At 37.3% G+C, this 18,587-nt stretch overlaps 1 protein-coding gene across 3 annotated transcripts; it reads right to left on the bottom strand.

The window, feature by feature from the left end:
* Positions 1-244: 244 nt before the first annotated feature.
* LOC104216841 (protein NCA1) lies at positions 245-8,215 on the bottom strand. Of its 3 annotated transcripts, none has more exons than XM_009766976.2 (8): positions 7,972-8,215; positions 5,832-6,252; positions 5,461-5,689; positions 5,150-5,295; positions 4,920-5,007; positions 4,644-4,787; positions 597-746; positions 245-504 (listed from the first exon to the last, which is right to left on the bottom strand). In XM_009766976.2, exons 2-8 carry the CDS (start codon positions 6,236-6,238, stop codon positions 439-441), a joined length of 1,230 nt encoding a protein of 409 aa, XP_009765278.1. In that variant the 5' UTR covers positions 6,239-6,252; positions 7,972-8,215; the 3' UTR covers positions 245-438. The 3 variants fall into 3 exon arrangements, with proteins under 3 accessions (XP_009765278.1, XP_009765279.1, XP_009765280.1); XM_009766977.2 differs by having other exon boundaries at positions 8,058-8,153; XM_009766978.2 differs by having other exon boundaries at positions 7,668-7,974.
* Positions 8,216-18,587: the final 10,372 nt, after the last annotated feature.

Genomic DNA, 18,587 nt, shown 5'->3' with positions numbered 1-18,587 from the left:
TTGTAAATCCTACTATTTTTTAATTTCACCCTTGTAAATGAGTTCTTAATATGAGTAATAGAGATTTTAATGTAAATTGTGAAAAATAATAACTACAATCTGAAAAATCTAAGAAATAATTGAATCAATACAAAAAGTATCTCTGTTAAAACAATTGAATCCTACAAAACTTTTAATCCATCTTAAGAATCAATATTTGCTCCAAAAATTTTATTTTAAAAAAAGAAAGAAGAGAAAACGACAGTTATCTGTAATTGACTTGCCACTGGTATAGCAGTTGGGGATCTGTCAGAACTTATCACTTAAGATGCATTTACACACTGATAAAATGTATCTGAGATTGCCTCTAAACTAAAGTTGCAATATATATAGACTTCAAACCAGCAGGAAAGTTAACAAGCAAAGTATCCTTCATGCTATATTGGAAAAAGACTTCATTCAGGCACTTGAAACAGGCTGTTTATTTTCCATCTGGCTGTTCAGGAACTGGAGGACCGATAGCCGCTGCAAGCAAGCAGAGAAACGGCACAATCATTTCGCTGACTATATTCAAAGCGAACGCGAAAAGGATTAAATGAAGAAGAAATGAGTAATACCCTTTGTTCAAGGCTAGCTTCTTCAGGATTTAGTTCTAACGACTGTAACATTTTTATGGCTTCTTCAAATCCATCGATTGCTGCATCCTCATTCCCAAGATTCCGGTCAACATCAGCAACTTTTGCAAGGGAAGTAGCTACATCGATGATCTGTGGTATGAAATTATGAAAGAGAATTAAGTGAAGCAAGATTGTTGACCAAAGAAAAAAGGGAATTAAGTCTGCAAGAAAATCAGCATCTCTTGTTTTTGCACATAAAAAGTACCGAATTTTCCTAAATTTAAGCTAAATTTTAAAGAAGAGAGAGAACTCTGCCAAAACCTGTCCTATTCAACATAAAGATCATTTACCCCTCACAAAGGATGGCAAAGTAGAACTTTTTCCAGCACAAGCATGCCAGAAGAATTAAGTATGCTGAACATTAAAGCGCTTCGTAGACCCTTATATTGAGAGTAGGGCAAACATGTCAAATCAGATACCCTTGCAGTATAAAATTTCTCTGAGACCGCCCGATTATATTCTCCATTTTTATCTAATTTTCCGTATTCTCGCTCTTCTTCTCTTCCATTTCTTTTTATTCCTTTTTAACCAACACATCACCGAATCAACAATTGTAGCCAGAGTCAAACAGAGAGTTCTTATTGAAAAGCGGATGAAAGTTATTAAGGAATAGAAGTGATTTTAAAGAACTTAAGCAGATCCCGTATGATCAAAGCCAAATGTCAGACAAAGAAACTAAAGAATGGGAAATCCATATAGCCGAAATGCTGCTGTAAAAGCCTGATTGAACATAGGGTTCTATTAGTGTAATAAAATGGCTGTTAAACTTCCTTGTGGAGAAAGCTGAATTCTGGTTCTAGAAAGGAATTAACTTGTTGGGTCCATAAAAGTTACAATCTGAGTTAAAGGGCTAGTGGAAATGGAGGGTTCTCAACATGGGTTTCAATGGCCTATGAGGAGCAAATTAAACTCAACAAGTCCAGAATCTTTGCTGTTAAAGAATTTATATTTGAAAACCGACAAAACCAGCTTCGAAACTCTGTGGATAATTGCTTGTCCCTCTAACCTTCTCCACTTAAACACCAGACTTAGTCATAAGATAGGACTCGAACTCGTGACATCTTGCTGAAATAGCATGAAAAGGATCATTCCAAGTTTCATTGGTGGGTTTAAAAACCTAAGGAGAATTTACTTGTAATTCGTAGCACTAGCACAGGGATCAGGAATTGCTTCCTCCCGTTCAATATCAATTAGGCGCTCTGGAATAAAGGCATATATAGATTCCTGTTTTATCTGTTTCAGTTATTCAAGGATACGGTTGATTGATTTAGGATATCTGTATGGTATTTATAACTTGTGTTTTTGATACAGTGATACATCCTAGATGGATTACAAGATTTATCAAATTCATAATATTTAATATATCTTAAGCATGTCCCAGTAGTGTTTGATTGGTGTCCATATTTGGATGGAAACGTGCAGCCCAAAAGTAGGTTTCCATGCTTTCTAGCTAATCGGTTTCCATGCTTTCTAGCTAATGGCTCTATCTCGGTTCCCCGGCTATCATAGTGGAATCTTGATTATTTTTTAGATAAAGTATGGCTCTATCTTGGTTCTCATGTAGCACAAGAACGCTCTCTAGACAAAAGTTAATGATACAAGATCATATCAAGGCAGTTACCGAAAACAATTCTGAATAGTTTGCGTTCTAATAGGAACCAAAGAGAGGATATGCTGACTCATAGTTTTCTTTTTCATTAGTTAAATTAAACCTTTTTTGGCCTATTTACCTGCCCATGTCAACCAATAGATGACTATGTAAATCAGATCATTTCACTTAGATGGTCCCCATAAGATCAATTAAGGTGTCACCATTTTGTGTCTTTCTCATCCATTATAGAGAACAGTAAAGAGATAATCTGAGTACAATTTTCTCAAGGAGACAAAAACAGCTTTGTACAAACGACAGCTCTTTTATTTCAGCTTTCCCAACATCATGAATGAAGATCTTTAGATAATCTCTAGACATATATCTCATCACAAGATTCAGAAGACCTGCCAAACTATGTTTTCTTGCCTCCCTCAAATGCAGCAATTAAGAAATCAGTTAACTGTTTTCTTTACCGTATCATATGAGAAGCTTCCGACTAAAAAAATTGATATTCTCCATACATCACCCTTTCTCAAAACACCATATGATACATATGACAATTAGACACTTCATTCTCCCCTATTAGAGGCAATCAGCCAAGATCAATTTAGGACTTCACTTTTGTATCTCAACCTACTAAGAGCATTATATCATTTATTCAACCTTTTCTTTGGGTTGATGAAGAGTATTTATTCAACTTAACTGTAAGAAATATCCTTTGCAATCACAGTCCAATCACCTAAAACCTACTTTGAGCATGTGTTTGCTTACTTTAGTTACAGATGAGCTAACAGGTAGTTATTTGTAGATGTATTTTATTAATTGACGAAACTACTGAGGAAGTCAATGAATAGCAGGAATTATGAAGTACTCTAGACAGTAAACTTTTCACGATGATAAAGGTAGGATAGAATATATGAATTGCAAGTTTAGCTTCCATAAGAAGAAAGATGGTGAAGTGACATAAAACAGAATTGCGATAACTATATAAAACTCAAATTTCCAAAAATGGGAAATTGTTGGAGCTAATTGTTGGGTTGCTAAAGACAAACATATCTACATAATGAGTTTCGCAAAAATGGGGATATTAAGATGGATGAGCGGTATTGAATGACTATAAATGATCATATCCAGAGATCCTAAATAACACAAACAGGGGAAAAAGCAAGAGAAGATCATCGAGATGGTTATGTCGAAATGCACCGCTCCATAGAATCTTAAGGGTGCACCAAAAAGCAATTAAAGACAAAAGGCTATTCCTCAAATGTACAAAATCGTTTTCAACCTCATCAACTGTTCTCCTATTTCTCTCTCCATAATACCCACATAAGAACTAGCGGTGCAACCTCCCATTCCCTACGTTTTCTTCTCCTAATGGAAGTTACCTAAAAGACCTGCAACCTCTCGGAGTCAATGCGGACTTGGCTAATAAAAAAACGTAATGGGACCTATGAGTTCGTATAGAAAATGCCAACTAATTCAGGTGAACATTTAGTTATTATAATTATATTTATATCAGATTCATGTCTGCTAAGGCTTTCTAGTCGGATCATATACTCATCGGTGAATGATAAGTGCGAGATTTGTTGTTCTTAGTGCTGCTACTAATACTTGACTAGTCCCAATCAATATCAAATGCATGAAACTTCATTTAACAGTAGCAAAACCATGTTATCCAGATATAATTATCCTCAATTGCCACCTGCAAGAGAGCACATAAATGAAGTTCTTTTACTCATAAATGATAACTGAAGTTCTTTAAGGTCCTCTGGCAAAGAAAGAGCCGTGTTATCAAGGTCAAACTGCATGTCTCCAAATGAGACAACAATCAGAGATGATTTATTGGGTAGTACATCTACCACCAGCACCAGCAGGGTCTGAGCCACACAGAGCTCATGCAGAGTTTTCACATGAATTTCAGATCTGGGCAACCATCTTGCCCTTCTGCTCAAAAAAACAAAAATGTATCATCAACCCCACACTCCCCAGACTTCAGACAGCAATAGCTCATACTTAGCTCGAACAGCAACCTCACAATTTACAGTTATTTCCCCTTTTAACCTTTAAAATAAATAAAGAAAAAAAGAAACAGAAAAGACATATCGTGGTCATTCCCCTCTCGGTACCAGAAACCTTCAGCCGGTAACAGCTCAACGACCAAATATATGTGCAGAAAGAGATGGGGTTGTTCAATACTTCAACAGGAAGACCACTAGATATAAGGAATTGAAAAGATGCCTAAAGAAACTTCTGATGTCTAAAGATGCCACATTTTGTGGGGCATAATATGATTATTTGTGATATCCCACGTCATACAGGTTCTTTGACAAATAAATACACTTCCAAAATCACATTATTGTTCGGCTGTGCTCATCAAAACAAAAGGTTTTGCTAACCTGAGATGGTGCAGACTGTTGTTTGATGGCATTGCGGCGAACATCCAACGCCTTAATGTAATGTGATCTTGCAGCTTCTAAATCATCATCATAGTACTTAAGATCTCCAATTTTATTAAGCGAAACAGAAAGAGTATGTGTGATCTGCAAACATCCGCAAGGAATTAAGGAAAACAGTCATGTATGAGGAGGTATGTGATATATCATCATGCTTTAGAGTTAGAGAGCTCAGATTACATATACAGATAGAAGTACACATCAATTCACGACAATTACCTCTAAATCATCTTTGGGCACTTTCACAAGGAAATTGACACTCTCTTCAAAGTAAATGACAGCAGATGCAGCATCCCCTGTTGCTCGACTGCAGTACAACTCAAGTTATTTTTCTTTTTAAAGTGCAAAACTTCTAAAGATCGGTTAAAGCTTTGCTACCCATGATCACTAGAAGATCTTGTTAAATGACCAAAGAAAGGGTAAAGTTGATAACGAGGATAAGGACACACCAGCAATCACCAAGCATACCAAGGACCACTCCAAGCTGTGAGCACAACTCGGATGTATTTCCCAGCCTTTCTAGCTGTCCTCGAATATCATCTGCGCACATAGTAAGTCTTGATTTTGCACTGTCGATATTATTGGCACGAAAAGCCTGCAGGTTAAAAAGCCAACAGTTACCCGAAGTGGTGAAACAATTCACTAGCTAAACGTCAGAGCTTGTAAGAAAGAGAAACAACGGGATAATATCAGCTTAGTAACTGGTGAAGAAATGTCAAGCTATTTCACTCTAGAGAATGACAAGATATTTAAAAGTTACCCGCATGGCTTGTTGCACCAGGAAAGCTCCCCGTTCTAGTGATACATCCTCGTACATAACAGTTTTTCTCTCTTCTGCTTCTTTTTCGTCATCATTAACCTGAGACCTCTTAATCCTCGCATGCCCTTCAATAAAGCGATCAACAACATTCTGAAGATTCATATCACTCTCTATCTTTTCGATATCAGCACCACATAAAGGACAGTCCTTAAAGCGCGAGAGACATGCTCTGTTTTACCAAACAATAACCATCAAGCGGCAGTATTGAAAAGTGACCAGATAAAAAAATTTCCCTTTCTTGATTTTAAAGAGGGAAACAACATGCATGCATGGAAGTAGAAAGATAGTAAGAGGTCTCAATTTTCACTTACTTGCAGAATACATGAGAACAGGGCACACATCTGCTGCAATCATAAAGAAGTGCCTGACAAATCATGCAGCTAAAAGGACCCAGCTTAAATGCTTGAGAATCATATCCAAAGGGGCATTTAGGTGACACAGTTGCAGATTCTCCAGACTCTTGTTTAGCCTTGTTCTCTTGGCCATATCCAAAGGGGCATTGAGGTGACGCAACTGCAGATTCTCCAGACGCTTCTTTAGGCTTGGTCTCCTGGCCATATCCAAAGGGGCATTTGGGTGACACAATTGCAGATTCCCCAGACTCTTGCTTAGGCTTGCTCTCCTGGCTAGCCGGCTGTTTATTTTGATTTTCACCAGGCTTCTTAATAGAAGTGTCATCAGGTCTGGAAGCTCTAACAAAAGGGCAAACAGGTTTCATCTTGATGGAATAACCTGTAAAAGGCTCACAAAGTTATCCACACCTTTTCCACAAATAACACAGGTTTACCAAACAAAGAACAATTGGCATGCCACTTCTTCCCGTCTCAAACCAACTGGTCTGAAGAACAAGAATTAGCCCTATAGCGAAGTAGGTAATCCAGCAGTTTGACCATAAGGCAGTAAATGAATACTTTGCACAATGAAGATTTAATGAATTAAGAGAAGAATTCTGACTGAAACTCATTTTCACTTATTCTGTTTTCCCATTATATATACTTAGCAATAGCAACAAAGTAAAAGCTCTACTACCTTAGCAGAGCCATCTGGTATTGACACTATTTAGATCCAATACCATGTTAGAAAATTTTAAAAGGCAAGAAAATATAGTATCGGACTACCAATTGGCACAGTGCTTAAATACATAAGCAGTGCCAATGGTATACAATTTAGAAAGCAATAAATCTCTCCTCATTCACCTAATGTCACTTTCAAATAACCTTGTGAAATCCCATCTATTTCCCTTTCCAAAAGAGGAGCCGTGTATTTTGCCAATGCTTCTAAGTTCTACCTTTCCCAAAACATCAGTTGGGGAAAATGGCAGTTTAAAAGATCATTGACAAAATTCGCAGTTGTGCGTGCATGGAACTCATGGCAATGATGTTTTTCAAGTATCTTCCTTGACTTTTTTTTTAAACGGTAACTGTAAATTATTTTCCTTAACATATATTGGAGCACGCATAGTAGCATTATCCCGAGGGGTCATTTGGTTACCAGGATAAGGATATTAATCCCGGTATAAACTTTGGGAATATAGTTATCCCATGTTTGATTGTGGGTATATACTAGCATAAATTTTATACCAAAATGGTGCAATTAGCTATCCCGTATAGGAGGTGGGATAGATAATCCAATGGGATATTCCAAAATTATAATCCCATGGGATATCCCAAAACTATAATCAAATTGGGATATCCCAGAACTGAACCAAATGACCCCGAAAAGTCCATAGACATTGATTAATCCATCTCTATCCATGTAATAAACCAAACTTTGTAAGAGTTACTGCCGTATGACTAGGAGGTCACATATTCAAGCTGTGGAAAGTGAAAACAGCCCTTGCAGATAAGCAAGGTAAGGTTGTGCACAGTAAAATGGGATCCGGCCATTCCACTAGACCAAATGTGATCTGGCCATTCCCATGATCTCGCGCACAACGGGAGCTTAGTGCACTAAGCTGCCATTTAACACTCAAAACACTGTAAGGTCCTGACCAAATAAATTCCCTATTCAGAAATTTAAATGACTAAGGTCACATTGAAGGCACAAGACACACATACACACAAAAAAAAAAAAAACAAACAAACAAATTAACAATCCAACGAACAATTCACGGAAAATGGATTTAAGAAACAAATATTTGAAAGTACCCAAAAAGCTCCCAACTTTAAAAGAGCTACAAATACAGCACCCATCCTTAGTTTTCTTGTGTTTCCACTTTAATCAGGGAGGAGTCTTGAAAATTAGCATTGCGGGTATCGTAAAAACACTTATCTTTAATACTTTTTCAAGTGGATTCCTCAATTCTTGAAAATTGAGTCATTTTCAGCTCAAAAGGGTCATCAGAAGAAGCATCACAAAAGCCAAAAACTGATAGACTAAGGAAATATAACAAATTTCAAAGGAATAGAATGAGAAAAATGATTAAAGATTAAAACCCCTTTAGCTTTTTACCTTACAGCAACTACTTCAATTGATTTTTTCGGCTTCAGATTCAGGGTCTAGTGGAAATTTAATGGTGAGATCAGATAGATACCTACCTGAAAGATACAACAGAGAAAAGAGGCTAAAGGTATTTTTTCTGATCAACACTTTCTTTTTCCTTTTCTTGATTCTTTTTTATTTCCTTTTTATCCTATTATCGCAAATTAGGCTCTAATAATATCCAGTTTCTGTCTCGCAAACCGAGGAATGCGTTGAGGGGCAAACCGAGAAATTGCGTATTTATTGTATCCACCCTCTTGTTTATGATAGTTAAAAGACCCCCATCTAGTTTGAACAATTATATTTACCTCCCACTTAGGAGTCCAGAACCAAAGTGGGGTTCTTTTGGACTCAAACGACCAAAATAGGTAAACAAAAAAACAAACTGGGTACTATTTTATATATAGCACGGTTATTCACCATGCTATACCTTAACGACATCCGTTAAGGTATACCGCGGTGAATAACCACGCTATATATAAAATGTCTTGCCCCACCAATAATTCATTTGCACTAACCCACCAATAATTCATATGGGTATAGTGCATGCAAAATACGCGCTAAATATATAGCGTCTATTATGCATGCACTACACCTCAATTATTTTACCTCCCGGACTGGTTTTTTCTTATTTAAGGAGTTTCAGAATTTGATAAAAATTCATTCAGTATCCTTCCGGTCTTCTTAAATATTTGTTCTTTAAGTTATTTTGCATTTTGGCATAATGTCCGAAGAGCAAAAAATTAGGGTTTCATTATATTTTTGGGGGGGGGTGAGGTTGCTATAGAGAATAACTCAGTACGCTATAGTTGTTCTTTACATTGTCATGTTAAGTTGTAACTTACAATGGAGTACGATAGATTGATATCGTTGTTATGTAAAAGGATGAGTGTGAGCAAACATTCGGTGAATATTAAAGTAACCGGAAGATAGTCGTATTCTGTTACTCCGCAAGGAGTTGCTTGTTATGTTGAGTTTAACATCGAAGAGGATGAAACTCTGACAGATATTTTGAGGACTCCGGATGAACACCGGAAACTTCTTATGCTAAAAATGTTGGAAATGTACGTCAAGGCCGAAGACGTTCTCAATAATGAGGTTCCACAAAGTAGGAATATCCCTCAATCATCGGGTTGTTATTTTAGAGTAGTTTTATCTGAACAGGTTCTGGGTGAAAGAGTTCGTCCAGATCTAAACTTATTTCTACGGGCGAATGAGGAGCGACGATATAATTGCTCCCCAAGTTTATCATAATCCACAAGCCGAGTGATAAACTTTAATTTTTCTTTGTGTTACGATGTTTATTTTTATGTATTGAATTTATATTAACACTTATATATTTCACAGGGGGTATCGGCCAGATATGAATTTTACAAGTTATGAACCAACAGATAGTTGGAATATGCCTAATTTTGGTGTGTTGGATCATGGTGGTCCATCCGGGAGTCATCATCAACAGGATAATGTGCATCATGGGATATCAACGCGTTATGATTTGTAAGTGAAGTGATAAAGTTTATATGTAATATTTGGATGAATTTGAGAAACTCATTATTTTATTGGTTGTGCAGTGAAAACGAGCAACTTGAAGGTCCCGACCTATACTCAATTGCCGAAGACGACATATTTAATCGGGATCTGGCATATGCGTAGAGTCAAGAAGATGATAGTGATTATAACAATAATGGTGATGAGTGTGGAGATGACACACCCTTCTCTGATGAGGGTGATGATGATGAGGACGAGAATGATGAACCTGATTTGACGAGAGAGCATGCTCCATCTCCTGTTAGACCAAGAGTGTATGATTCCCATGTGCCGTTTCATTAATGGGAGATTCTGTACCTTGATCAGTTTCCAAGTACGCCGGATATGGATGCCCTCACAAGGGATCTTGATGAAATTCAGACAATAATATGGGATGAATCTAGAGCAACGGTGCTGTCAAAGGGCATGCTTTTTGCTAATAAAGCGCGCCTAAGCAGGGCGGTGCAAATGTATAGCATAAAAGAGTGTCGTGAGATTGTGGTTCATGAGCCATCTCTGGAAGTATACAAGGTTATTTGTCGTAGATGGTTTCAAGGTTTTAATTGGGTGCGAGAAAGTTGAAAACAAATATGTGGATTGTGGGAAAATACATTGGCACCCACAATTGTGAAATGGACACATTCAGTGGGAATCATTTTAACTTAAATGTTGACTTGATTTCTCTTGTCTTGATTCTACACATTGAAGCGTTCATAAGGTACAAGATTAAAGAGTGTATAACATCTACCCACCAAGTATATGGGTGTACCATTACCATAAGAAAGGTATTTCTCGTACGCAAACGTGCGTTTGAAATTATTTATGGTAACTGGGATAAGTCCTTTGCCTCTCTACCCAGGAACATCGCTGCATTGCTACACTTTAATCTCGGGACTATTGTTGAATGGAAGCTTGAGTGGAGTCCGGAAAAAACAAAACACATATTTTTGTTCTGGGCATTTAAACCATCCATTGATAGTTTTGTGCATTGTCGGCCGGTAATAACCATAGATGGCACTCATGTCTATGGAAAGCATGATATTAAACTGTTGGTCGCCATTGAAGTAAATGCTAATGAAAGCATATTTCCCCTAGCATTTGCTATTTGTGCCAATGAAAGCCAAGAGATGTGGATATTATTTTTGAACCACTTGAAGGAGCACGTTGTCAGATAACATTCATGTATTTGTCTAATATTTGATCGGCTTAGCGGTATTTTAAGTTCTATACAGAATTTGCATGCATGGCAGGAACCGTATGCCTACCACCATTACTGTGTTAGGCACTTGAAGGCCAACTTACAGAGGGCTTATCTGAATAAGGCCTTACATGATTTAATATGGATGGATACAACAGATCACCAAGAGTGTAAATTCAGGAGCCAAATGGAATTGATCAGACAGGAAGACCAAGAAGTGTATCGTTGGTTGATAAGACATGGGCTTGACAAGTGGACTTTGCATGCGGATGGTGGTAAAAGATGGGAAATTCTGACTACAAATGTATCAGAGTTTTTCAATGGGTTATTGAAGGCTGCACGTGGATTGCTTGTCACTACCATGGTGCGGATGTCATTCAAGCAGATGACAAAGAGGTTTGTTGAATGATCTAGAGGTGCATCATCATTGATGGAAAGGGGTATTGAATTTATGCAACAACTAATGAAGCGATTTGAGAAATATAGGAAGCGAGCACAATGGCATTCATTTTTGCACTATTGCAGCGAGCGAAATATTTTTGAAGTTCATACTGGTCTGCATCACAACCGGGAGAATAATACACACACCGTCAATGAAGCCAGAAGATTATGCTCCTGTGAAAAATGGTCAATCTATCACTTGCCATGCTCACATGCCATGAAGTGCTTTCAACATACATATTTCACGGCAACAAGGTACGTTGATAAATAATATAGTATTGCTGCATACTTAAATACCTATAGTGGACAATTGCAGCCAGTGGGTGCTGAGCATTATTGGCTGCCGAAACCATTTAAAATGGTGTGTAACAAGGATTATGTGCATCAACTGCAAGTGCAAAAAAGAACACGAATACAGAACTAAATGGATGTTGGTGATACCGTTTATGCGTGTAAATGTGGCATATGTTCCTAAAAAGGACACGACCGCCGCAAATATCCTTCAGCTAGTTTGGGAAGCGGTGGTAATTCAGCTCCAGGTGGAAGTTCATCCATTGTGCCCAATTATCAAGGATAAACGAAGTGTTTTATTGCAGTAAATTTGTTGCACTAAATGCCTGTAAATGTTCAGTTTGCAAAATTTATATAAAAAAATTATGTTTCCAGTGGGGTTAAATCTAGTTGATATTTAACATTAAAGATTTAATAGAACAATTTAACATATACCCCAAGAAAGTAATAATTTTCATTCGCCATTATCGTCACTGTTTGACACTATTTTATTGTCACTGTCTTCATCTTCTTCGTCAGCATCTTGTACGCACCCGTCCGGACCGAGGGCATCGTAATTTAGGCTCTAGTTGACATAAATTTCTCATATTTCATCACTATCATCAATAAGACCACTTGCTTGATTTCTACAACAATATGAGACTCTTACGTCCAACATCTATGGTAGAAACTTAGGTAGTCCCTCCCACTCGACAATTGTTGAGAAACAGGATAATCATTGTCTCTATGCAATTTTTCATTTTCTAATAAATTCCAGTACTGATCCCCCGTTCCTCCCAGGTAGTTAAGATTATTCATTGCATGATGAACATCTAGTGTCTTTTTCATCTCTAGAATCTCCTTCATCAAATGTCGAATCACTTCTGGTTCATCTTTGTATGTTCTTTAGAAGGTTGCAGACGGTTCTTGTGGTACAACAAGCCCATGTTAGTGACGTAGCACTTCATAATCACATCATTTTGAATAAAGGGGAAACCATTGAAATTTTTCGCCCCAAATTCACATACGGTCAGGCTCGTTCTTCGCCCTCAATAATGTGCCCTGCAACTTTGAGATCAGTGTGTATATTGATAAGCTTGTTTTCCAAGGGACGTAGAACACTATACCACTTATCATCGACCAAATCTGTATAGCAACCTAGCATATTTTTTTCAAGGTAAGGATCGATTGTAATTTGACGTGTTCCATGTAGATCTTTTGAACTGCCTTCGCCTTTTTGCCTCTTGTTAAATTACTTATTAAATGTTAGCGGCATTTCTAAAATGAATGTTGTAATGGTTCTTTAAATAGTATTTGAATACTAATCTCTTGGTTCAACTTAAGAAGAACTAAGTTGCACGGACTTTTATGTGTTGTCATATCGACCTGAAAAAGCTGTTGATCTGAAAAAGCTGTCGACCTGAAAAAGTTGGACTCACTTGTACCCTAAAGAATCATTATCATGCGAAACATAGCGCCTCACCAATATGCGTTCTATAACCTAAAATCACTCTTAGAAGCTTATAAAAACCTCGCACATTTTAGTTATTATTTGCGTCGTAACGAAACGAATAGAAAAACTTTCCATTAATTTTTCATTTTTAATCATTATGACATGTCTGGACGCAATTACGTACCAAGGTCTTACTATGGCAAACGTGCAATTTTGAAGTCATGTTGGTCAAATTGCAATCTGGGGCGCAGACGTTGGATGTGTACACAAGTTGTAAGTTATTATTCTTGGAAAAAAATGTTTGTTAATACTTTTTATATAACATGTTAATTAAAAGTCTTGTGTTATTCTCCCATTAGTAGGACAAAAATCAATATGGTTTTGAAGAATGATATGATGAACCCATTAATCAGGAATACTACAAATTATGTTTGCTAAACATTTGGAATCTGACCGGTGAATACAAACTCCAGATCATGAAACTACAAGAATAACTTGCGGCAGTGAAGGAGAAACTAAAAGAGGCAAAAGAAGAAAAAAATAGGTTGGAAGAGAAATTTAAGTGGTTGAAGCACAAAATAATGAGTGATAGTGACTAAGCAAACACATGGATGCGTTTAGTGTAGTGTTTATTTTTATCTTGTACGTGTCATGTATTATCTTTAATTGGTAACGAATTTATATTTATGTTAAGCTATTGTTTTTTTGTGTTCTAGTGTTAAACTGATAAATAACCCGAGAAATAAAAATACATGCGCAAATTATGTAAAACATAAATAATGTTGATATTATATATTTAATGTCATATATACAAATAATAATAAATATCAATGTGTCCCACAACCTGTATGCTTTAAAGTATTGACTGGCCTGAGTCGCATCCCATCCCGCCCAGCTACACTATTAGGATCATCCTCATGACGTCGCCTCTTTATCGGAGGATGCGCTGCAACATGATCGTCAATAAGGCTGGCAGACTCGGTAGAAGCGGCCGTTGGGCCAACAAAAACCTACCGAATAATAAGATATTTTAATATATAAAATATAAAATACTAACGTACGTATTAGCAACATTTTTTTAATGGTCATACCATGGTCTCAGCAGGCTCCTGAAAAAAATCATCCATCTCCGGTATGTCAGTATCGCACAATGCGGCCTCGATGACGGGACATGATGAAATCTTTAAACAAATAAAAACACTTTAGATATTACTGACTAATCAATGACATAAAAACAAATTGAAATAATAATAATTCAAACATACATGTGCTTGAGTAGCGCCACACTGCTCTGTCGGAACATCGAGGTTCACTGGAGTAGATGAAGTATGTGAAAGATCCTCAGCATCTCTCGGTGATGAGCCATAACTCAGTCGTTGCCCACTATGCACCTCTCATATCGGACAATCATCAGCAACCGTCGATGGCTCTGGGGATCAGGAAAATACTGATACCACTCCTGGCACGTAATAGTCATGCCCACGATCAATAATAGAGCTGACGGGGTCACCTATGAAGTCCCTGGCGACAGCTGAAGGCTAAATGACAACATATTATGAGGAGCATTGTGTGGTTCAGGGTGTTCACCCGGCTGATAATCTCCAATATCCTCCACGGGTGCCTCAACGCCCCCTTGTTGGGGACCCCGTCCTCGCCGACCACCACGACCTCGTGGGACACCCCTTCCGCTCTGGTCATATCTGCCACGTCTACCACGTTAAGGCTCCACTGGTGGCCCATGATCGTACTCCTCTAGCGGCACATAAACAACATCGTATCCTAAGAGCTCATAATCTCGGGCATGTCTCAATACCTCGACAACAAGGTCAGTAACCCGATGGCCAAATACGTGCAAAGTTGCCGCTCCCTCACCGGTTTACTGCAACATCTGCAGTCCCAACTAGTAGAACTGATGTAAGCCAATAGCCTGCATAACATGTAAAATATTAATTATGGAAGGATAATGTAACGTTATAAGTAAGTATAATAAATAACATACCAGTGCCTCATGCCTCCCGGCGTATGGAATGTACCGACCACCAGCACGCTGAATGGGATTCCCGATGAGAAGTCATGTAACACTGCGATAACAATCCATATACTCATGCACGCCATCCGTACACTCAGGTGGAAGGTGTGGCAGAATTAGGTCATACCTCTGGTCCTAAACCTCAATCTAGGCCTCTAGCCAGGCCAAGTATGTGTAGACAACCCTGCAATGATCATCCCGCTAGTAATGTGTCCTAAGCCAAGTGGGCGGAATATGTACAAGTTGCGGTCGACCAAATTGGCGAAGTACTTGCTCGGTGGCATGATGCTCGACAATATCGAGACATGTCAATAAGACGGAAGAGCTCCACATAGCTCGATCGTGGGAGCAATAATCGGGCAAACCAGTTATGAGCGCGTCGCTATATGGCCTATATACGAACTATTTATTAAACACAGGAATCGTGAGTAAATGCAACACATATAAATCCATGCCAAGTAAACTTAAGTATATACGTACCCGTGTGCCTTCAAGCAAATCCAACAAATTCTTGTAATAAGGGAGATGATATCGAGCCTCGGTGGTAGAGGTGGCTGGAACTGTAGGAATCGCTCCCAGGCCCAAACCTAATATAGATTATGGACGTAAAATTTAAGGTATTGTTTTACTATATATGTTATAATCATAAAAAGAATTGACTATGCTTTCACCTGCAGCAACGGTAAAAATCCGGTAATGTCTCTCTGGGTACCCTTGCATGCTCGACATATCTGCCTATACAGGTAACCTAGAACAGCTGCACCCAATCTGTAAGAAGGTAATCATCTAGCCATTCTAGATGATGTAGAAATCTCAAACTGACTAGGTTTTTTGAAGTTTTCGGGAAGAGTACACCATCAAATATCAGCAGCAACAACAATCTTGTATGCCGGTCGATATCCTCCGGCGTTGAATCATTCGTAATCTCCACATCCATCGCTGCCAGATGCTGCCGGACGGGTGTTAGCTACAATCGACTGGCCCTACTGAATGCAGTCGGCTCCGCTGGCTGGAAATCGGTGAGCCACTACAACATATGCAGGTAATCCACTCCCTTGTAGTCTCTAAGAGCATGCAGGTAAGTTACAGGTAATCCATCATCCGGCAGCCCGAAAAGAACCTCTACGTCCTCAAGCGTGATGATAGCTTTGCCGACGGGTAGATGAAACGCGTGCGTCTCCATTCGCCACCGCTCTATCATAGTCGTGATCAATGCCCAGTCAAACTGCAATCAGCCAATCTCTATGATCCTTTAGAAACCCGTACCCCGAAGGCGTCTAACTATACGTGGATAGAGTGGGTGATCCCTAATGAACTCCCACATATCATCTATATGTCTGGGGCGGAATGTCTGGGACATACACTTCCCATCCCAGAGGTATGAAGACCTATGGTTGCCCTGTAGCAACAGTAGCTCTCGAGATGCAGGTCCGGGATGCATAGGGGGAACCTCCATGACGATGTTTGTAAATTGAACAATATTAATTAAAGTATTTTTCTATTTAATTGCTTAACGTCTTTAAATATATTGCGATATCTTTTATATTAATATTTAATCGATATTTTTGCTATATTATTACTTAGGTTGATACATTTTCTATATTATTATTTTATATGTTAGTTTATTATTTTATATGTTAGTTTCTTATTTTATATGTTAGTTTATTATTTTACATGTTTGTTTCTTACTCACCTATTTTTGGGTATAATAGAATTAGATAATTAATTTTTATAACTATACATGATATAATTAATAAGTATTCATATAAAAATACTTAGTTTGACAAATATTAATATTTTTAATGTTATTCTCTTACATTTGTTGACTAAAATTGGAAAGAGTTTGTGTTTGAATTATCATTTTTGTTTTTCCCAGATATTTTTGGGATTAACAGATAATTATATAATTAATTTCAATAACTACAAAGATACTACACTAAAGGGCACAACATTTTACTACGCTAAAGGGCACTATATTACAATTATGGGCACCACATTACAATTTGGGCATTACATAAGACTAAAGTCACTAAAAAATAATAAAGTCAAATATTAATATACGTACAACAATTCTAAATAATATTAATTACTCATAAAATAATAATTTAACTATTTTACTAATCTTTTAGCACATAAATAATCTAATCCGGATAAAAATAACAAACTAATTTAATCACAAAACAATCACGAAAAAATATATACCACAGTAAAAAATAACTAATAAATATTTTTATAACAAATAATAACATTAATTATTCATAAAATAATAGTTTATCTATTTTACTAACTTTTTAGCACATAAATAATCTAATTCAGATAAAATAATAACAAATTAATTAAATCACAAAATAATTACGAAAAAACATAGATTACAGTAAAAAGCAACTAATACGTATTTTCTATACATGAGTTTTACCAAAAAGTAAGTCGGAATACCTCGATTTTAAAATTTTTAAAAGGTGAAGATTTGATGATTTGGGGACCGAAACGACAAACCACTACGCGATAACATCTTAAATCCGGTTTTAGCTTGCTACAATACGGAGAAGATACACTTTTTATGGGACGGGTGGGATCCACTCAGATTTTTTTGCTTTAAAAATGTAAGGGGGAGGGGGGAGGGGGTGAGGCTGGAATGGGGTTTGGGGGGAGTTCTGGATCTCTGGTCGGGGAAGATGGAGGCCCGCTTTTTATGTATGTATAACGCATGTATATAGGGCGCTATACTATAGCGCGTCCTATATGTGCGCTATACAGCCCGCCATTTTGAGTTCAAATATAGCGCGGTTATTCATTACGTTATACCTTAACGGGCAAACGTGCAGTTAAGGTATATCGCGGTGAATAATCGCGCTATATATAAAACGGTACCCATTTTATTTTTACTTAATTGCGTCGCTTGAGTTCAAAAGAACCACGCTTTGGTTCCGGACTCCTCCCACATTAGTGATTGGACTCACTCTTTCGTTTGACATTTTATTTCCTTCTCAATTCTCTTTGGGTCATACATCAAGAAGACTTGATGGGGGGAAAGGTTCCAAACTTCATATCTTTTAAATTGATTGCGTTCATCCTACATTGCATTTACCAAATCTAATCCGGCAAACAAAGCCTCAAAAATAATTTTAGGTTCAATAAGTAACAAAAAAATATCAAAATCACAAAGATTCTTTAAAGAAGATCCAGTTCTCTTATTGTATATTTTATACTTTACTATGTGAAGAATATCCCAAGAATACTCTGTTATCACTTTTGGGATAAAACTTACTTAGGGTATTCTTCCATTATTATGGTCAAAGCATTTACAACCAAATGGCCTAAGATGAGATATATTGGATTTTCTCACTTTAAGTAACTCATAGTAAGTTTTCTCAACAAAAGGTCTAGTCATGCAACTATTTATGGTATAACATGCAATATTTACAACTTCTGCCCAAATGTTATGAGGCAAACTACTAACAATTAATATGGTTCTTACCATTTTTTCTAAAGTCCTATTTTTTTCTTTCAACTATTCCATTTTACTGTGGAGTTTTAGGGGCAAAAAAATTATGATTTATACCATGTTCATTATAAAATTTAGCAAACTTAGCGTTCTCAATTTAGTACCATGATCAAACCTAATGGATACAAGTTGATTACCTAGTTATTTTTGAGTTTTTCTAACT

The sequence above is a fragment of the Nicotiana sylvestris genome, chromosome 3, assembly GCF_000393655.2.
Source record: "Nicotiana sylvestris chromosome 3, ASM39365v2, whole genome shotgun sequence".
Taxonomy (NCBI): Eukaryota; Viridiplantae; Streptophyta; class Magnoliopsida; order Solanales; family Solanaceae; genus Nicotiana; species Nicotiana sylvestris.
Note: the sequence above shows the minus strand (reverse complement) of the source record. Positions and strands in the feature narration are given on the sequence as shown.